The 22,790-nt window shown below is 37.8% G+C and overlaps 2 protein-coding genes across 2 annotated transcripts; one reads left to right on the top strand and one right to left on the bottom strand.

Moving 5' to 3' along the window:
• Positions 1-1,632: 1,632 nt before the first annotated feature.
• On the top strand, positions 1,633-6,851 carry LOC146320415 (ATP synthase F(1) complex subunit alpha, mitochondrial-like). The gene is made up of 11 exons (XM_084728646.1): positions 1,633-1,789; positions 2,262-2,337; positions 3,633-3,802; positions 4,008-4,181; positions 4,694-4,860; positions 4,975-5,275; positions 5,396-5,620; positions 5,722-5,829; positions 6,123-6,267; positions 6,394-6,544; positions 6,646-6,851. Exons 1-11 carry the CDS (start codon positions 1,730-1,732, stop codon positions 6,722-6,724), a joined length of 1,656 nt encoding a protein of 551 aa, XP_084584772.1. The 5' UTR covers positions 1,633-1,729; the 3' UTR covers positions 6,725-6,851.
• Positions 6,852-11,886: 5,035 nt separating this feature from the next.
• LOC146320414 (phospholipid phosphatase 1-like) lies at positions 11,887-19,142 on the bottom strand. The gene is made up of 6 exons (XM_084728659.1): positions 18,628-19,142; positions 15,078-15,229; positions 14,391-14,671; positions 13,774-13,831; positions 13,290-13,466; positions 11,887-12,737 (listed from the first exon to the last, which is right to left on the bottom strand). Exons 1-6 carry the CDS (start codon positions 18,683-18,685, stop codon positions 12,612-12,614), a joined length of 852 nt encoding a protein of 283 aa, XP_084584785.1. The 5' UTR covers positions 18,686-19,142; the 3' UTR covers positions 11,887-12,611.
• Between the last annotated feature and the right edge of the window lie 3,648 nt (positions 19,143-22,790).

The raw sequence follows: 22,790 nt of genomic DNA, 5'->3' as shown, positions 1-22,790 counted from the left end.
ACATGGCCTTCCATATATAGATGGGCACCCTAACTTTCTTTTCTTTTCTTTTTTTTCCACATTAATGATATTCCATATTGTACTTATATAAAGTTGGAGTACTCTGTTCTGTTCTAAAAAGTCAAGAGTTATTAAAATATCATTTAATCTGCTATTTTCTTTTTCAATAAATCATGTATAGTTCATGTCATAGAATTATGAAAAATGTCTATTACAATTTTGTGTCAAAATACAGTCTAAAACCAAAATCTGTTAAATTTACAGTTAAATAGAGAAATGCAGCAAATCCTCAAATGTGGGAGTCTGGAATCAGAGAAAGATTTGCATATTTTCTTTTAAAAATATCTTAATTAATCAATTATCAAACAGGTTGCATATTAATTTTCTGGCAATTGACCTATCTATAAAATCAACTAATTTTTTTAGTATTATGCCCAGGCTGAGATAAACTTGATGACTAAACTTGATCATATACAACATTTCCCTTTCATATCCCCTCTGTTAACCTGACTGATGCCTATGCGAGGAGAATATGTTTCCCTCTCCACCCAAAGTGACTGTATTGGCTATATGGTGGAAGACAACATAACAGGTTTAAACATTTAATTCTGACATATATAATTTAGTTACTTTCCAGTTTCAGATTAAGAATATGAAATATAATTAAAATAAATTATTATGCTATATATATTATATCAATAAGACAGATTCCGAGGGAGAAATTCACCAGCTAACCTGTAGTATATAAACTAATATATTAAATATAAGATATAGATAATTTAATCAAAATCAGCCTTATATGTACCAGCTGCAGTACACTAACTGGACACTTTGTTAGGTGCACCTGGACAATGTATTCAGGGACGTCGAGGTAAACACAGAAGTAGGTAAATTGTGTTTCCTCTCATTGATTAAAACAGTTGAGCTGTACCTGAGTAAACTTTCAGCCTCATTTGAAAGAGGTGGAGTTTAATTGGGTTTGTCCTCTACTATTCCCCTGAATGTAATGCAATCCAATACAACATATCTGCTGTGATCAGAGATTATAAATAGATTAGCAATTTTCAGTTTCTGCTGCTACCACTTCAGATGTGCTTTTTATATTTTGTCCTCCCATTTACATGCATATACATAGTAAAATAAAATAAAGTCAGTCTTTAGTCAAGTTTTTAGTATAGAGTAGAGCTAAAGGGGAAATATAATAATATGTCAAACAGTCAACTCTGGACCGTCACAGCTTTAACCACAATATGAGGATTGTAACCAAGCTTGAATCATGATGTTGTGATGTAGGCTCTTGAATCCTCTAACTTGATGTTGACATTTAAGTCTGTAAACAGACTATTTATTTATTTTATTCTGAATCTGTCTTCCTTTATTCATATTTACTCTATTTACTAGTGGTGAATATCTTGTTATGGATTTATGTAGTGTTTTCTATCATTTATTTTGCCGTGATGTTATGGATACACACACACACACACACACACACACACACACACACACACACACACACACACACACACACACATATATATATATATATATTGCGACTGTTGCGGTCAGTATCCTCTCCGTGCCGACAGGGGGTAGCGTTGAGCAGTACAGCAGGAAACTTGACTTCAGTGTCACATAAATAGAAGAAGAGTTCATTCAGCCATTACATTCTCACTTACAGGCAGGTCGAAGCCGCTAGTGGTGGAGGACAGGTCATTAGCAACCCGACAAAATGTTATCCGTGAGAGTTGCTGCAGCTTTGGCCAGGACCTTGCCCAGGAGGGCTGGATTTGTAAGTATTTTAACTAAACAATCTGCATCTGATGGCGATGCTGCAGCAAGTTTATTCAATGTCTGTGTGAACCTTGTGGGCGTGAAGGGTAATGTTAGTACCGCAGGCCGCTAGCTGACTTGTCATCGACTTATCAATGGGGCATTTAATGCTACCAATCCATTCTGAATAATGAATCGTGGTAATAAACTTTAAGTAGGTGAATAAAACGTTTGTTGAAGTTGCCCTTGTAAACGTCGTCTTGCAGCAGGCACGGCTAAAGTTAGCTCGCGGAATAATGCTAGCTGGCAGCTAACGGCTCATTCAGCCACGCTTTGAAGGTCAGAAAGCCTGACAGCGCATGTCGTCTCCGCTGCACGGCGTTACACTAGATCAGCTTTTTAAAGTGCACATTGTTGATTCGCTGCAACATGTTGAGTGAACTTTTATTGACTATCAATGTTTAATCAAATCCCATCTGTTATTAAATCAGGTGTCCAAGGCTGTACCGGCTGCCTGCGTTGGGGTCAACCACCTCCACACACACAGACCATGGCTGCAGAAGACAGGTGAGAAAGTCAAAAACATGATAGAAACCTTGTCCTCCACACTATGGGTCTGCACCCAAAGGTGATTGCTGAAGGTCATTGGTTATATTATGTTTGCAGAGCTTGTCTTTGCATTTGCTGGGTTAAATTTACAGAAGTAAATTCTACAGGTTTACATATTTGTCGAAAGTCAGTGGTCAAACTCAGTATTTATATATACATGTTTCAAAGACTTCTAAATATGTCACTTACCTGGGGGGAAAAAATACACTAATGGTAGAAAGGTACGCTTTGTTCTAAAATCCAAATAACCTCTTGTATGGAAGAGAATAGCACTGTCAAACTCACAGCAATGTCACAATATGTTAAAAATATAATTAAGGTCTGTGCACCTTTTTGTTATCACTTACAATATTTAATTTTAGCTATTAGTGAATGGGTGATCTTTAAGAAACTTTCTTACTAATGTGACTAGTGACCACCTATGTTCAGGAAATTGTGTTTAAATTATTTGAGCCCAGGAAAAGACTAAATTGAACATATCACAGCATTGGAAAACAAAATCCTAAATGTAATCTATCTTAAAAGGCAGAGTGTTGTATGAGGTGCTACAGTAGATGCAGGTCGGCATGCCCCAGTTTGGACAAGCAAGAGGAATACTGCCGTGGAACCTAAACAATGTACTGCTGTGGACAGGGTCAGCAACAAAGGGTATTTTAGCCACTTAAAGAAAGGTCAACCTAAAAATTACCCACCAATATCAGTAGTATGCTATGTTTACAGTATTTTCTCCACTTTACTTAGTTATCAGATGGCCTTTTCTCTCTGCCGCTGCCTCGATCTGTTAGTTCTGATTCTCTGGAGACACACAATAACACAAACAAGCTATGTTTGTAAATGCCAAAGTCGCACAATAACTAACGGATTGAGGCAGTGGAAGACCAGCAGCTCCCCTGTTCAGTGGGTTTTTTTTTTTTTTTTTTACGATGTATCTTAAGTGGCTAAAATACCTTTTGCTGCTGACCTGTCCACAGCAGTACACTACTTAGATTCCATGCTCTTTGCTCTGCTTCATCAAATTGTGGCTGTGCTGCCAGGCCTATGGATAATTATCTCATACCCCATGTCAAATAATCCAAACTATCAATTTAATATCAAGTTGTGGATGTAAACATCAGTTTGACTTTGTTTTATTGTTAAATCTGTCACAGTCCAACATTTTTTGCATAATTTAAAATGAACATGAATTAACGAATGTCGTATCGGTAAGTGTGGCTAAACAACATTCTATAACATGCATGTCTTCTCTTTTGCAGGCACAGCTGAGGTGTCCTCAATCTTGGAGGAGAAGATCATGGGAGCCGACACCTCTGCAGACCTGGAGGAGACAGGACGTGTGCTGTCCATTGGTGACGGTATTGCCAGAGTGTATGGGCTGAGGAACGTCCAGGCAGAAGAGATGGTGGAATTCTCCTCTGGACTGAAAGTATGTAGAGAGAATACTATAAAACACAACTCTTGTTTCCAGGCCAAACACTGATTTATATTATACAGGAGTTGGTCACTTGCCATCTTGAATCATCAAAACTGGAAGAACATTTTGTTTTCAGTTTTTTCCTACACTGAACAGTGAAATGCTCCAAAATCGCTCTGCTAATTGGCTTGAATTCTTTTTTTTCCCCCTCTTCCAGGGCATGTCTCTGAACTTGGAGCCCGACAATGTTGGTGTTGTGGTGTTCGGTAATGACAAGCTGATTAAGGAGGGTGACATCGTGAAGAGGACTGGTGCCATTGTGGACGTCCCTGTTGGTGAGGAGCTGCTTGGCCGTGTTGTGGATGCTTTGGGTAACGCCATCGATGGAAAGGTAACTTGAGCCATGATAATTTATGTTCATGTAGAAAATTAACTGACTATAGATGAAACTTAACTGCATATTGTTTAAACTAGTGTCTTCTTAAAATAAATGCTAGTTTTAATAATAATCTCTTAATAAATGACTTCTCTAAAAGCATGTTACAAAAGAAAAAGAACAGTAAGTAAGATCATCACTAAACAAGGAAAGGGTAGTTAATGAAAATTTAAAAAACTTAAAAGAAATCACTGGTTTCTTTAGGCAGCTTGTTTCATAGCTTTGGGACTCGAAAGAGCTCTGTAGTAAAGTCGGGTACTATCTGCAGAACCTGATGTACGGCCAAATCTTGCACTTCTTTATTTCTTTATTAGCTGATGTAAATAATTGTCTTGACCCTGAAAATACATACAATTCTAGTTACTGCTGTGATCAAAATTGAAATGCCGTGTTACGCTTTATTGGCACACTTTTCACATTCTTGAGCTGTTAGGCCATCTTTAAGAAGTGTTGTTCATCTTTTTCAGGGTCCCCTGGGCTCCAGTACCCGTAGGCGTGTGGGTCTGAAGGCCCCTGGCATCATTCCCCGTATCTCTGTGAGGGAGCCCATGCAGACTGGAATCAAGGCTGTGGACAGCCTGGTGCCCATTGGCAGAGGCCAGCGTGAGCTGATCATTGGTGACAGGCAGACCGGGTAAATACCTTGACATAAACAATGGCCACTTCATAATTTACCGGAAACTAAAACTCAGGTGTGATTTTTAAACATGTTTAGGACACTAAATAACACCTAATTGTCATTCTCCAGCAAAACCGCCATTGCCATCGACACAATCATCAACCAGAAGCGCTTCAACGAGGGAACTGATGAGAAGAAGAAGCTGTACTGTATCTACGTCGCCATCGGACAGAAGAGGTCCACTGTGGCTCAGCTGGTGAAGAGGTTGACTGACGCTGATGCCATGAAGTACACCATTGTGGTCTCTGCCACCGCCTCTGATGCTGCTCCCCTGCAGTACCTGGCCCCATACTCTGGCTGCTCCATGGGAGAATACTTCAGAGACAATGGCAAGCACGCCCTGATCATCTATGACGATCTGTCCAAGCAGGTACATAAATATTAATAATAATAATGTGGCAGTAGTCCAGAGTTTTATTTATAAAGCATGATTTACACAGAGAATATTCATAACTAACCATGGTAATAAAATAATTTCTCCTCCCCTCAGGCTGTGGCCTACCGTCAGATGTCCCTGCTGCTGCGTCGTCCCCCTGGTCGTGAAGCTTACCCCGGTGATGTGTTCTACCTGCACTCCCGTCTGCTTGAGAGAGCAGCTAAAATGAACGACAACTTCGGTGGTGGCTCTCTCACTGCCCTGCCTGTCATTGAGACCCAGGCCGGTGACGTGTCTGCCTACATCCCCACCAACGTCATCTCCATCACAGACGGACAGGTTGGTCCAAAATGGTCTCGGTCTTCATACCTTTGGGCTTATGTCCATATATTAAACATTCAACTTTAAATTGCTGTAATATCTTCATGTGTTTGCTGTAGATCTTCTTGGAGACTGAGCTGTTCTACAAGGGTATCCGCCCAGCCATCAACGTGGGTCTGTCTGTGTCCAGAGTAGGCTCTGCTGCCCAGACCAGAGCCATGAAGCAGGTAACATCTGGGGTTTTGTTGTTAGATTTAGGCACCACTCACATACATTGCACAGTTTCTGCAGGTCATTAAAAAGTCTAAAATCCAGTCATCTGAATATCAGGCCTTAAACTGTCTTGAGTATGATTACTCATGCAAACTTGCTAGGTACTTTTTGGCAGTATTGACATGAAATAGATTTGAGATTGCAGTCATAATTGTCTTTAATTAAACTTGGAGAGACCCTGTTTAAACTCAAAAAATCATTCTGGACACACTCCAGCATTTTAAATGTCTTAATTTCCCCCTTATAGGTGGCCGGTACCATGAAGCTGGAGCTGGCCCAGTACCGTGAGGTGGCTGCCTTCGCCCAGTTCGGCTCTGACCTGGATGCTGCCACCCAGCAGCTCCTGAACAGGGGTGTCAGGCTTACTGAATTGCTCAAGCAGGGACAGTACTGTGAGTGTCAACTCCTTTATTTAATTTGTTTCCCCAAGAAGTATTATTGTAATGCTAAACTGGTCTTGTAAGTCTTAAAAGTGCTAAATTGGACAACTGAACTCTGTGCTCCTTGTTCTTCTTCAGCCCCCATGGCCATTGAGGAGCAGGTCACCGTCATCTACGCTGGTGTCAGAGGTCACTTGGACAAGATGGAGCCCAGCAAGATCACAAAGTTCGAGAAGGCTTTCCTGCAGCACATCCTCAGCCAGCACCAGGACCTGCTCGCTGCAATCAAGTGAGACACCTTTCCTAGCCATGACATGACTGAACTATTTTCCCCATTGACTGCAAGTTAACATGGGTATTAATCTGATTTTGCCTGTTTCTTTTTTTCAGGGCTGACGGCAAGATCTCAGAGGCATCAGATGCTAAACTGAAGCAGATTGTACTGAACTTCCTGTCCAGTTTTGAGTAATGGATAGCACTTGTCTTGATCTTCAGTGAGCCACCTGTCTGTGTCCCCATTCTGCTTATATATGTGAACACACTGAAGGCCAAAACCTCCATGTACAGATTTCTCCAAATAAAATTTTACAACCCTACTGTGCTGTAAAATTCTTCTGATTGTGCGCTTCACTACAGTGAGTTTAGTGTTTAGGCCGGAGCCCTCTGAGCAGATGTCACCACTGGCAGAAGAGAGATGATCTGTGTTAGAAAAACAAACAGTACTTTTCTTCAGACACATCAAATGTGTTTCTGGGTTTATGCCTGAGTATTTATTGCAGTGTAACAAAAATAAGGAAATGCATAACAATACACATAACAGTCATGGATTCTGTTTACTGTGCTGTAACCAGTTGTTCATAAGAGCATTATATTTAAGTGGGCAAATGAGTTTGACTGAAAAGTGTCTGTTTTGCTCCTCACTGTTTTCAGAGGATGTACTGAGTGAACTGTAAGTCCAGTTTCTCAACTGATGGGGTGAAATGTTTGATACTATGGTAATAAATTCAGTGACATTGTCACACTCCAAATCCATTTTGTCCTGTCTTCTTGTGAGTGGGGCTGTGTATTGGCAAGGATTTGTTGACAGGATGCATGGGTTTTAATTTTTCTTAGTAAAACTGAAATAACATCTGAGTTAAAGTTTGTAATGTTCCATTAGAGTGGAAGAGTCAAATGTCTTCAGGTAGATTACAACACTGCTGCATATATATATATGTAAACCATGCACCCCACACTGACTTTAAAAGTGAAAATATTAATAGCTTTGTGGCTGAAGTCTGACCTGTCAAGTTTATACTACATCCTATAACAAGGCATATTTATGTGTCTTGTACATTTTATATGGAGTGAGTCTTGTGTCTTTTCTTCATTACCATGTTCTCTAGGAGCTGTAAAAAAGTGAAAATATTTTTTTTTTTAATTAAGCCATAAATCTCACAAGGTAAGGGCGCGGTTAGGATCTGAACACAAGCAATATTCACAGTCTTCACTTTGCTAAACAACATCATCTTTCATTGAAAATGTATTCAGTTCAAACATCCAAAGATCTAACAGAACAATGGCAAACTTACAGGGAGAAGAAAACACTGAAATGGTAAAAAACAAAACAAAACACAAGATTTATTGCATAAAAAAGTTCCTAGAAATATGAGAAAAATAATTTCTGATCAATATTCACAGGAAATTATTTGCTCAAAATTCATCCAAATCTCTCATTTTACACAATTCCTGGTTGGGAACAACTGCTGTAGATAATTTAACATTTTACGCAGCCTTTGTCCAGCAGAGGGCCACAGATGCCTCAAAGCAGACTGACAGTTACTGGTGCCAGACTACACATTTGACCCTGTAATACAGAGGAACGGTCTGCTATAAAGAAATAACAGACCTTAGAATACTGCAATTGACCAATCAGAATCAAGTATTCAACAAAACCATCTAATAAAACCAGAATAAATCAACAGTTTACTATTTTTTTTCCCACACAAAACATGATCCTCACATCCTAAATCACGCTGTCCACCCTACTACTCACACCTAATTTCCCATTGTTATTGTTGTTATTTTCCCTTCTTCTCTGTTGTCTATTTCTCTTTTCTACTTCTCTGTTTGTTCATCTCTTCCCAGCCAAACAGGAACATCTGAAACTTTAAACTCTTGCATAGGTGGAGCTCATGCAAGACCACTTACGGCTCCATTTGCATCCATTATTTTCTCATTCTTTATTTGTTTACATTGATACTGTTAATTGAATCCCCTTGTTATTAGTTTCTCTTCACAGCTTGCTTATTGTTTCATAGGAGCCAAAAAGATCTTAGTAAGAGGTTATCTGAGTATGTAATATCTCTATTATATATCTATATATAAATTGTGTATAAGGCACAGAAGTGAGTGTAGTGTGAGGGGGGATTTAATTCTTTAAAAGCTGTCAATGCACACTGCATTCTGAGTCGCTTGTTTCTGCAGTGCCATCACTGTCTGGCGAGATAAAGTAAGACATGTGACATGTGAGAGTGAATGGAGCTGCTTTCAATAAGGACTATTGTGGAGGTCAGCGTGACAACAAGAGAGAGCTCTGTGGAGGAACAGACAAGCATGATCGGTCAAATTTTAGACGTGGGGGAAGCAGAAGTGATGATACTGGAAGATGAGCAGTGTGTCAATGGCCAAACAGACTTTAAGTCACAACACAGTATCCATGAAATATTTGTAATATTCACACTAGTCTTAAAATTCCCTTTGTTTTGGCAGAACAATTCATAAGGCATATTTACTGGATCTTTTTTTTTTTTTTTTTGCAACCTCCCCAAGAAATTGAGCTTTTTAAACTGCATTTTTCTACATCCCTACTTGCTTCTCTTAATGCATCACACGCATAGTTTTGAATTAAAGCACTTGCAATATAATCTATATAAAACACCTATTCATATTATTCCCTCGATAGTTTTAACACTGGTGCGGTTTGTCCTCCAAATCAAATTTGCTCAATAGGTTCAACAGAGTTTAGTCAATAGAGAGACAATGGTGAGTTTCTCTGAGGGAATTTCCTAAATTCATAACAAGACATTCCTAAAAAATTACACTGTGAGGTATGTAGCGTGGCATTATTGGCAGTTGAGATTAAACTAAGTCTTTAACAGGAATTGAAATGGGGAAAGATCACAGTTTCAGGGTGAAGCAAGGCAACTGAAATAGGATCAGGTTAGTCTGAGTTATACTAAGAGAGGCAATTTTGATCATTTTGATATATAGCAGAATAGTTTGTTTAATTTTTATTTCTTTGACTTTTTACTTATTCAACCAATCTTCTATAAATAATTTTTACATTTTAGTGGCAAAACAGGATCTGCAACTTAATAGACTTACGCAACACTGTGTTGTGAAATGATAAACAAATCTACCTTGTACTAGGGCTGGGCGTTAAGGCATCTACTTCTCGATATTTTGGTGTAGGGCATTTGTGCAATAATTTTGATGTAGGACATTTGCTGGGATGTAACCTTGTGTAGGGCATTTGTTAAATATATGCACAGCAATTGTGCAGTAATTTTGTATAGGACTTTTGTGGAATTACTTTAGGTAGGGCAGTTGTGCAACACTTGGATTTAGGGCATCATGCAGTACTAAAATTTCTCCTAAGGAAGACAATACAGGCCAGTCTTATCTAATCTAATATACACATTTTCTATAAAATAACATACCGTAAATTCTGCAAGCCAGTTAGCTCTCCAGCTAAATGTTTTTTGAATCTGATGCTGCCTTCAAATGGGGTTGCATTTACCATTTTCATGAGATTTCACATGAACGCCCCCTTTTATGGTATTCACAACCTCATAAGCAGAAATGTTCTGATAACAAGTTCACAGTTTAATTGAATTACTCTGAGCTAACTGTTAGGTATTTTATTCTTGTTACTTTTATTGCTCCACACTCTGTGTATGTCATAGGCAACTGGACTTGTTTACCTACTTGATAACATGGACGTGAACCCTAACGTTTCACTTGATGGCGGGGTGGGTACTTGAGGCACATACCTCTCAAGATGGTAATGACTGCGCAGAGCTTAAATACCTGAAACTTCCCACTAGTCCATTACAACTGAAGAAGCCTGTTGAATGAAAGGGTAAACATCTTTAAGAACTGTTTGAGAAAGCAGGGTTTCCCAGTCATACTTAGGACTTGGAGGTTGACATGACTGCTATATATACTTTGGAAACTTGTAATTATGATAATTCTAATATGATATCTTTCAGAAGTCAAGTTCATAAATCTGCTCCTGTTTGTTCAGCTGCAGCTTGTTGATATACTAATAAGTTGACATTGTTGACTGTTGACTGTGGTTTATCGTCCCTGTGTGTTAAACTTCTCTTTAGCCACTCAGTCACTGTAAGAGGATTTATGAAGTGCACCTACATGCATATGAGTGAAGAACAGTAACAATAGACCTGATAAAAGGCTACATACATAAGTGGTTTTGCACCGACCCTTTAGGCTAAACGTACAGCTAAAGTTGAGTGTCAGTTTGCTGTAATTAGGCAAACTGTTTATAAAGTTTCCTTTTTACTCATATTCAACATGACATACCAAACAACTACAGCTTGTTGATACACTTAAGTTGACATTGGTGTATTGCTGTCCCTGTGTGTTAAACTTGTCTTTAGCCTCTCAGTCACTGTAATAGGATTTAAACTCAAAAGCAGATCCCCACTCCGACCTTTGCGGCCAAGGATCAGCACTTCTCTGCTAAGAACTTTTCACTGGTGAAGACAAACAGGTTTCTCTTCACACTCAGAGCAGTCTACTTGTGCTGACTGGTGCTTAATCTCCATATCCATGATACCACCAGGATAACACACGCAAACATGTTTTGCATTGACATAAGAGGAAGTACATTTGCATGCTTGTGGTTTCTATGGTCCATCTACACAGACAGTGAATGACACACCCAAAGCAGCGTTTTGGGAAAACCTTTCTTTCAGGTCTGCTTTTCTGAGACAATTTAGTCACACTGTCGGTTTCTCTTCTTTGATGCCATAACTTATGCTGCAGTGTCACTGCAAAAAGACAAATCAGGTATTCTGCTGCAGCAAATGGGTCCACACCATGTGAAAAATCAGCAGCTGCACCAATGTCTAATACTTTGCACAATATAGTGTGACGTGTTATGAGCTGCACATCCATTTACATCTTGTCAACGCTATAGTAACACTACCCTCGCCTACAAACTTAGTGAATGTTCAACCTTTAGTTTGTTACTTTAACTTTTTTTTTACACAATACACGAAATACTTTTACAGTACTGTTTTATAGTGGTTTTTTTTTAGCATTTTGATAATCACCTCAGTGTCTTAGATAACCATTATCAGTGTTAACTAGCTAGCTAGCTTCATTGTCTTCATTCAGACTTGACAAAAATAAAATAAAACTCATCTTTCCATTGTTCAAACACTGATTTAGTTGAAACAAACCCTTTATTCACTGAGTTAGATATGCAAATGTTCTTGCTCTATATGCCATTTTACTATCCAACCTACCTCTCACTCCTCTTTCGGTGATATTTTTACATCTATCATTCATCTCATTCAAACTCAACAGAAACAAAATACAACTAGACAGACCACAGAGGAATCATTTCTCTCTTTTGTAACAAAGTAGCAAAATGAAATTCTTTATTTGTCACACACACACAAAATAAAAATCAATGCATTGTAGTTTTCATATATGAAATTACACCAGAGAAGGGACAAAACAGCAGGTAGCAGCAATCTGACTAAGGCAAAAATCAACATGAAATATATTATTTCTGAGTTCAGTCTCCATATAAGTTTAAGGACAGTCCAGGTTTTCTTATTCACAGGTGCCAGACTCTCTACAAGCCTGCTTGCAGTGCGCACACAGACGCTCATTATATTCTGGGCAAAAGGAATTTCATTCATTCATGATGGCAACACCAGACCAATATACACTAGAAACCACATTTCCATTAAGCTCAAACTGTAAAAAAAAGCAACTTTTCCAACATGCTGTATTTTGTTTTGTCATTCCATAAATAATACACTGTACTGTATTGGATTTCCCCCAAATCTCATCAGAAATTTCTGCATTTTTGTATCTCATATTGAGTGCAAGTACTGTCTTCTGTAGTGCACTTTTCTTCCTGTAATTAAAGTTTACCGACCACACCAAAGGCAGCAGCTAAAGCCTGCAGCGTTGGATCCATGGGGCAAATGATGTCGAAGAAATGCACAGCAACAGCCAGCAGTTAATATCTTGCAGTTCAGTGATGTGTTTGAGGTTCTCCATGACCATTTTAAGGGATCTGGACCCAATACAGTATTGTCTTTTAGGCCTCAGATTCAGTCAGTGCTGCCATAGTGGTTCCCATTGGAAGGGTTTTCCTGTAAACTGGTATGTGAGGCTTCTTCCTCCTGTGACACTACTGGTTCCACTGGCTGTTCAAAGAAATTGGACACACAGAACACCTGCAGAAAAACAAGCAACAAATGTAAAACACATTCAACTTTATTGCTGCAAGTGTATTAGGAAGATGGATAGCATCATAAAATTAGATCCAAATAACTTTGTTTTCATATTTTAGTGGAGTTCTCAAAGTTTCAACACCAAATATGGAACGATATCTTGAATGTTTCAATTTTAATTAAATGGTGAGGACATTAACAGATGAAGTATGAATATCCTAAAATATAGCATATAGCATATACTTTTTTAGGTGGGTCTTTTTTCTTTTAAACATTTTGCTGCTGACCCTGTCCACAGCAGTACATTGCTTAGTGCTGGTAGTAATCTGTACTTCTTCAAACTAGGGCGTGCCAGCCAGCATTTCCTCTAGATAATTCACTGACTACTGATAAGTACCTTTTACAAGCTCTGTTAAAATAATCCTAACTATCCCTGTAAAGCTCCTCAGGAGGAAAATAAAAGTGAAACACTACCACAAGTAGATGATAGATCTTAAGATGACCATAAGATAATAATAGATCTTAAGACCTAATAGATCTTAAAATGAGACTTACTGTGAAAATAGCCACTAAACCCCCTTGTAGAAGTCCAGCTAGCACATCACTCCAGTGATGTTTGTAGTCAGATACCCGGGATAGACCCACATACACAGCTGTGGCAATTAGGAAGAACTGGATGGTGGGACGCAGAAGTCTCGCCCATTCTGACTTCAGTCTGGCTTGGATGTACAGCTACAGTGGTCAGAGGGAGACAATGAATAAACATTAGAAGGTCATACCTCGGCACAGGTGTTCACAGCTATGACCTTTGTTGAAAAGAGGTATGTAGTTTATAACATGGATACTTTTTATTGCAAAACAAATATAAATAATTTTTAAGCATAAATCCAAATGCATTAGTTTAGGAGAACAGGTACAGGCATTAGAGCAGATATACCAAAGTTATATTTTAGAGACATTGTTTGTAGCATTTCTGGCATTAATATGTGAGCTAAATTTAGGCTGTAAATAGGTTTTGAAGAAGAGGATGTGTACTTACTACTAGGAACAGCATGCAGTACATGGAGAAGGATGAATGTCCAGAGAAGAAGGACAATCTGCAAAAGATACAAAAATTATCAAGCTCCGATACTGTCATTTTACCAAAATAATATACATTTAGAGATGGATAGAGGGTAACTCTGCTAATTTTACACATCAGACTCAGTCATGTTAGTTGTGAGCCAATGATTCAAATAAAATTCTAAATATGACAGTCATTTATTTTCCAGCATTCACTGTATGTCATGTCACTGTTTTGGCTGAGAATGATGCTCGCTCCTGAGAGCTAGAAACAGGACACTGTTCACATAACAGCCACTGGTGTCATTAATAACAAGTGTTTTCTAAAGGTTTCACACAGAATCTTTAAAATAAGAATTATTTTTTTGCTATACTGGATGAAGACTTATAATATTTAATCACCTTGTCTGCATAAGTTGCATGTACTTAAAGTAACTCAAATAACCGGGCCCTCTTAAATGATCAGACTCCTCCCAGTGAGACTTTGAAATTATTACACAGTACTTCTAGTGTCATGATTTAGTCCCAGGAAATGAACTATGTCACATGTGTGTTTCCCTCTTTAAAATGTAGCAGCTGTGGGTTTAATTTTACCTGGCCTCATCTACCAGAAACTTGTCTCCAGTGCAGGTGAAGTTCTCGATGTATCCACCAGCTTTGCAGTTGATGCGATCCCAGACTGGTTTGCACACAGCCAGGAAGTTTGGCCGCAATCGGCCAATAGAGTACTTGGCGATGTCTGTCAGAGACTGGCTCGCAGCTGCTCCAAACACGTAGCTCCCCACAGCTTTGTAGACACATGCCACATACTTTGTCCCCAAAGACTGGTTCTTGATACGAGACATGTAAACAGAAAGGCACTCGCCACAGGCGATCTGAGACGGAAGAGGATGATAATAAAGCAAACAGTCACACACAAGATAACAAATAACACAAAGTTCTTGGTTGGCCACCTGTCTAACTCAATACAAACAGCAGGCAACATATCATCAGAATATTTTATAGAATATAGAATTAGGCTGCTCTTAGTTTGGTAAAAAAAAAAAAAAAAAAATAATAATAATAATTTGAAGAAGAAACTTGAATGGATGGATGAATTGGATGAATGAGTCACTTGTATTTTTCAGTTTAATAAGGAAAATAAGCGTAAGAATATTCCCTTCCTTCACATTTTGTGAGTTTATTTTGTTTATTTAAAAAGACAACACATGACATAACATCACAACAGTTATTTCATTCACAGTTGGGAGAACTTATGGAAGAACACAATAGTTGACATACCACGATCAGTGTGAAGGGGATCATCACTCCTCCCAGCAGCTGGTAGGAGATGGTGTCCTCTTTGAGGGGGTATCTGATGGACTCATCATTACAGAAGAAACCCCGTTTGAAAGGGTTGTGTTGAGGGGTAAGGATGAAAAATGGAAGTCCAACTGTTAAAATACAGAAGAAAACAGATAATTACTATATATCCTACTGGATTTCATCAAAACGCAAATCACAGTCACATACAGTGATGATTACTCATGTAACTGGCTAATGAGCCATTGCTGCTATTTCATAACGCTCATAGGGTTAGGAGTTAGTCACAGGAAACATGAGATGTCAGCATCACAAAGGTGCTCCATGGAAATGTTCACACTGTTCAAAAGCACAACATTACACAATAACTGAATTATAGCGCCTAAGGCTGCAAGTTACGACAGAATAATATTGCAAAAACTCAGGGAGACACAGAGCATGTTGAGTCGTACAGGATTCACCACCAAAACACGTGGCATGCTCTGACTCGCTTTGATTACACATTCTTTAGTTATGTGATGCTTTTCATAATATTATAAAAAGGAAATGAGATTAGAAAAAAACTGATGTAAGTAATGCTATACCAGATATTCTTCCCCACTTCCCCACACACTGCTTTTTGGCTAAATGAGTTATCAAACAGTCACAGAGCTTTGTTTGGACTTTGGTCTGTTTAATCCTACTGCTGGGCAAATTACACTACAGACAGCTACAGACAGAAACTAAAACTATGCTGACATAGTCTACTTTAACTGGGATGAGTCGGTCCTCCACCTAAAAAGCATAAACAGCAAGAAAGAGAGGAGGATTTGAAAATGTGGAATAAAATCCAATATTTTGTTATTATTTAGCCTTTCTTTCTTTCTTCTCTGCAGTCATGTGTCATGTGTCTGCATTTTAGTTGACAATTTGTATACAAATAATATTGCAACAGTTACTAATAATCTTCTAATTTATATAAAATGTGTAAGTACATATATATATGTATATATATATACTGTGGTGCAGAGCACAGAAGAGTACTTATATGTAACTTAATTTAGAAGTAGAATAAGTAGGATTTGTCAGTTGAGCTGACTGTTGAGTTTCATTCTTAGAAAGTGAAGTGTCCCAAACACAGCAAAATAATGAGAAAATAAAAAGGTACGAGAGGGATTATTTTTTGAATGAGTCTCTCTAACCTGGATTTTTTGGCATTGTTTGGTTTAGTTAATTGACAATATTTGAATATATTTATAAAAGTCCAACACATCAGACTTTATGGAGGATAGAGGCATAAAGTCCTGGATTTATATCTGTCATTGTCCCTGTTATGTCCAAAGTCCAACAACCGTTATTCTGACAGAGACATTCCTTCAATCTCTGACATAAGACGTAATCGAAATTGAATCATATTAACAAATAACTTATAACATTCATTAGTGATAAGTTAACAATAGAAGAACTATTAGTGAGGTATCAAAGCTGTATATGACTTATATGCAAAGTGAAAAGGGTCTTACTGAGAGAAAAAAAGGTTTTATACAATATTTGAAGGTAATTAAGTACATTTAATCAAGCAATTAAGTTATCCTTTTGCACGTTTATGCTTATAGATTATTTCTCTCACCATCCTGCTATTTATCCTCTCGCTTATGCTCACTCATAATTTCCTTGCTGTCATTATCTGGGACTGTCAATCTCTCTTCTCAGCTGTTCCATCAGCTGGTTACTTCTATCCAATAGCACACCAACACACCTTTGTCGTCATCTGCTGGTGTGTTTCCCTCTCTGCTTTCAGTCATTCATGCTGCTGGTATGTGACACCCCTCCACCTCCCCATCACCCCCCAGTCTTTGCAGATTCATCATTTCATCAGTCTTATCAGTCCCAGCAGAGTCATCCACCACCACCACCACAACTACCAGTGTCTGGACTCTGTGGAGTGATTATCTCGCTGCTGTGCTGCTCAGGGCAGATGACCCTCGATTACAAAATCTCACTGTAGAGTCTGAGGACCAAAGACTTTGTGTCAAGAATAATTGTCACATACTTGTATCATCTGTGTAATAACAATTATCTTTACTTCTTCATTCACTTGTCTGATTTGATTGAACTGTACTGAGGTATAAGATTGTTAATTTTACTCTGCAACATTTGTGAGCTGTAGTTACTTTGTATATTAAGATTTTACATAAAACTATTAACTTAATATACATATGTAACATGTGTATAGATTAAACAACAAAACAGCATATACTGTTACATTAAGATACATTACTTTGTTTATGTTCTTTATGTCTCTATCGCTCCTGATATTTATGGATCTTGTTTTTGTTTTGTTTTTTATTTAATATTTTTATATTTCATATTTTTCTTCACATTTTACATGTGTGTTTTATTGTTTAACAGCTTTCAGAGTGGATGAATTTCAATGTACAGGGAAACTTGTGCATATGACAATAAACATTTAGACTGACTTGATATAAAGTAGTTAAAATCAGCTCCACCTCAAAGAACTACAGCAGTAAAATGCTGCTTACACACTGATGAAATATAATACATTATAAGATATTGGGGTATTTATTTCTGCATATTGGATACTTTTACTTTTGATACTTGGAGTACATTTTGCTTTTAATGTTTATGTACTTATATTTAATTGTATGGCTTTTACTTAAGCATTTTTATACTGTAGTATTTCTACTTTTACTTTCTTTTTTGTAGGAGATCTCAGACAAAACTCGACCAGCCAGACTTCTGTGGATGCTTAATGAGACACTAAACTTTGATATCATAGATGCATTTTTACCATTTCAAGACAAATTTCCAGATGCTTTAAGTAAAGGATCTTAAATATTTCTCCCACCACTGACTTTACAGAGATGTCTCGTTTGGAGCTTACAAAACATAGAAAAAGAACTCAAAAATGAACAAGACTTTGGCCAGAAAACATGAGACTGGAAATAAAGATGGCATTTTCCCATTTGGTTGTTCCTGCCAACACTAAATGGGAGGACTGATGCAGCGGCACAGCAGCCAACCACAAGACACTGACTAAGCAGAAGGAGTGAGAGCAGATTAATCACAGGAAAATATATTGGCTTATTCAGACCCCTCTGTTCTTACAAAACATGGCAGCTATAAACCTGTACAAAAGTTTCATTAATTTAATCTTTTTTACTGCAGCATTGTCAGTCACATTCATTGGTCCTGCAGCAGGTCTCTATGCTGTGATTACATTCCAAACACTGAGCTAAAAATACAGCTTTGCTTGGAAAAATAAAACACACAGGGTTGGACTTTGTTGCCTTTTTTTCCATCTTCCTGCCTGCTTCCCTAAACCTCAAGCCTTCCCATGTGTATTTATATATGACGTGTATGCAAATCACGCTGGATTTGCTTAAACATCTACTTTATATAATGTCTGTCTACAGGAGCAGAGCTGCAGCAGTCCTTTAATTTCTGCTTAAGAGGCTGTAATTCGTGATAAATAAACAAACCCGATTAAAAGGCTGGTTTAACACAGAGACGGGTACCATTTACTCACCGAGTATAAGACAGGTAATGTCCAGCACCAGCAGAGGGATGCCTGAAGCTTCAAACATGTTGCGTCTCCTTCTTCTTCTGTCTGTCTTCTCTGTAAAAAATGTCTTGTAGTTGTCCCTGGTGCTTTTGGGCGTGACGAGACGCAGCCTATCTGCCGCACATGTCTCGCTATTCCAGCACAAAATTCAAACACACCAGAGTCATTGTGGTGCCAACAAACTCCGGGACTGTCCGAGAAAAACTAAAAAAAACTACCGGGGAGGTTAAAAATGAGGTAAAATGTGTCCTACACTAAGTCAGAAAACACTGAACTAAAAGGCTAAAACTAATCTAACACCACCACAACACGAGGAGAGCCGCTCACCCGTTCAGCTGCTCACAAACCATCATAACACAGCGGGATATCTTCAGCTCATAATACCGTCCTGTCCTGTCCTCACTGGAGACAATAATACCGGTGAGCGACGGACACCAGCGCTCCTCTACCAATTGTGATTAATGCTGCCTTCACGTGCAGCCCGGAAAAATGAGGCATGTGGTCAGAGCAGCCTGGAACTTGTAGGCTTGTCTGTGAAACCTCTGAGTGGGTGGGGTTTGTACATAAAAGTACAGCGGTGGGACGAGTGAACTACTCACAAATAGAAATGCAAATGAGGGAGGAAAATGCTCTTTTGAAGATAGATAGATAGATAGATAGATAGATAGATAGATAGATAGATAGATAGATAGATAGATTTGGATTTTTATATTAAGCATGTCACATTTCTGAAAATCTCCTTTGAATTGGAACTACGCTACACTTGTCCTTTATTTTCTAACTCCTTTTTCTGTTGTTAATTGAAATATCAAATAATGAATGATTTTGTATTTTACATTATTTATTTACAGATTAATAAATAATTTGTAAACAAATTTCTCAATGTCCAGTTTTATTGCACAATTAGTTATTAATCATTTGAATGTGTTTATGATCGACACTTTGGGTCCTTTGCACAATACCATAGTATGGAGTATTTTTACACTACAATTGCTGTAGTGCAGTAGTCCTGCATTCAGGTCAAAGTAGGCCTTGACAAGTATTAGAATCCAAATTCACTCAGTTTCCTACCAAAAATTAAAGTAGGCCACTCTATACAGAATGACTCAATGTATGTTATTAAATTTATTTATGCAGCTGGTCAATGAAGTGTTATCTTAAGCTATAAAAATACTTGATTTTTGGATTATATTTTGTATTATTACGCTGAATCCGCTAAGTAATTAGTAACCAAAGTTGGCAAATTATTGTAGTGGAATAAAAAGATTTCCTCTGGTTTGTAGTGGATTAGAAGTATAAAGTAGCAGTAAATGAAAAGTGAATTACAAGTTCCACAAAATTGCACTTACCCGAGTGACTGTAGCCTACTAGTTAATGTCTATCACCATAAAAGTGGGATTAATCACAGTAATAATAGAATAATAAATTTAAGTTTACTGATCACACATTTAACACAACAGATGCAATACATTGTGCTTAAAAAAATATGAAAAATGCACATAAAAACGTGCAAACAGACAGAACATTAAAAACAAGTATAAATCATTTTTAAATACAATGACAAATAAAGGAAGGCTATTTAAACAAGTACGTTTAATATTAGGCACAACTAGATTATTCAAGCAATTAATGAGGGTGTGGTGAAAAAACAGTGAGGGCAAGTTTGAAAAGATTAGTTTTAAGTTTTCTCTAAATGCTGTAGATGGGGAAAAAAGTGAATATTCAGTACAATATCAACTTAGATTGAAGAGTTAAAGGATAGGATCACCATTTTGTCTTAAAACATAAGTGCTTGCTTTAATTATTCACCAGAGATCCTTGCCTGATGAACTTTCAGAGTAGATGAGGTAACATCTACAGTCCTTGTTTATGGAAGAATGTATTAAAAAGTTAATCTGAGGCTAATATGAGAGTTCAAGAGTTTGAGTTAGACACGTCAAGTGGGTATTCCAACATTACAGTCTTTTTAGTTTTTTCGGCTGTCTTTTGACTGCAAATTATGGACACACTGTGCAGGGAAACAAAATGAGAATTTTACACAGAAAAGACTACAACTTTGGAAGATATCCTCTTCATTTGTGTAATTCAGACTGCTAGAGACTTATATCAATTATACACACAGTTAAACTGTGGAATTATTTTTTTCATAAAACAAACTGTGGATTCTGTTCCCTTTGTCACTTGCGTTCGAAGTGCATTAGGAGTGAATTTTTCGAGGCCGGTTGTGAACACGAGGGATTATTACAGCAAGTAAAACGTGTTTGAATGCTCTGATATTGTGTCTGTGAAACTATGCTTTAAGGTGGGTTGAAGAGGTTTTGGTGACAAAATAAAGCCTGGCTTGCAGTTTCAGTTTATTTAAGTTTTGTGCTGACATGTTGCACATTCCTAAATGAATGAAATTACCACAGAGGTGGGATTCGTATAGAAAAGCTGTACACATTGCACAAAGAGTGGGAGATAGTTAAGGGCTCAGTGGGGCCCAGCAACTCAGCCATGCTGTTGTCAATTAATTTTCAATGAACCGATTATAATCAATGCCCAGACAACTGATAGAGTGTTCAACTATATAAATTACATATTCTTTGTTCCATAATTCTTATTTAAATTAAAATAATATTTCTCTGTTCTTTCTTCAGCAGAATTCTTTTCTATGCTTTTCTGTATACCAAAACCTATTCCTGTTGAACACTTGTGTGTGTTAGTTTAAGTTGTTTGTGATTATTGTCTGATCCTCTCCTGACAGGAGCAAAGTCCTGTTTGTCAAGTAAAGAGAATGACGAGTGTCAGTGTGTGGCATTTTCGAGGTGTACGTGAATGCAGCACAGGACAGGGAAGTGGTAATAGGGGTTTCGAGCCTATCCTGAGCCTGTGTTGACGCTACGACAGCCGTCGGCCGATGCAGAGCTGCTCCTCCCTCCGCTGCGTGCGTCTGCACAGAGGTAATGAGGTTAAATCACCATCACTATTAATAGAGGAGAGTTCACTGTCTCCTCCACAATGCAACACAGAGAGGTCTGATTGTGTAGGAATGCAACATGTGTTTTTGCTGTTTATGTGATAATTTCATCTTGCTTATTATGTAGTACAGAGATGTGTGATGTAACACCTCAAAAAAAAAAGCGTTATTACAAGTAACTTTATCTCATTCAAATGTACCTGAATAAAAGTAGATACTATTAACAGTAATTATTATCATTATCATTATATCATTCTTTATTTTCTTCTTATTAGTAGTAGTATTATTATCAGGGGACCAAGCAGCATGTGAAGACCCATATTGTTTTGGGTCAGATTATTCTTTCGTCTTGTTGTTGTTGTTGTTGTTGCTGTTATTCTTCTTCTTCTCCTTCTTTTTCTCTGTTAAAAGTGTTTGTGCACCAAAAACCTGAGATGAAAATTCACCAAACTTGGCAGGTGGGTTGCAAATTACACCCACTACTCAAGCAACAAAAATGACACTCATTGACCTTAGGGTGGCACTATAACAAAAAAAGTCTTCTTTTCTTGCAATTATTCTGAAAATGGCTTGGCAAAGACTCAAAATTCTTGAGTCATTTTAACTGTTCAATTCATCTGCATCTGTGATCTAAGTTATCAAAGGAATTTTGATTTGCCAACAGATAAAAAGGTCCCAGTTTTACACATCTGATGTGATTTCCTTAACTTGTAAGTGGTGTAAGAACTATACGTTTTTGTTGCAGTCTGAAAGTCACCTTCTCTGGAAATCCAAAGGTCAAGGGTTCACATCCACAGGCGATCACGTCCCACTTGTCAGCAATATGACAACCTCTGCATGACTGTGTAGTGTGTCTTATCAAGGTTTGTTTCTACAAGCATCCACATACTTGCAGTCTGCTTCATTGTTCATTGTGGCTTCTTCATTTTATCACATCATCTAGTTTTTGATATCATATTTCACAAAAATATTTGACAATACACTCAAGAAAAAGCAGGTTGATCTGTGATTTTTGTCAGAATTGTTCCCCTAACAGTTAAATTTCTGAGAATTTTTAACATTTTTTGGTATCCCTCTCTCCTGATTTTTTGTGTGAGCTAAGTAGAAAGTGGACATAGTCAGAGATGGTGTCAGGAAAGTATCTGTACCTGGTTCTGATGATATCATG

This window comes from Lutjanus erythropterus, chromosome 10 (assembly GCF_056507025.1).
Source record: "Lutjanus erythropterus isolate fLutEry1 chromosome 10, fLutEry1.hap2, whole genome shotgun sequence".
Lineage (NCBI taxonomy): Eukaryota > Metazoa > Chordata > Actinopteri > Lutjaniformes > Lutjanidae > Lutjanus > Lutjanus erythropterus.
The sequence above is the reverse complement of the archived record's forward strand: the minus strand, read 5'-3'. Positions and strand labels throughout refer to the sequence as shown.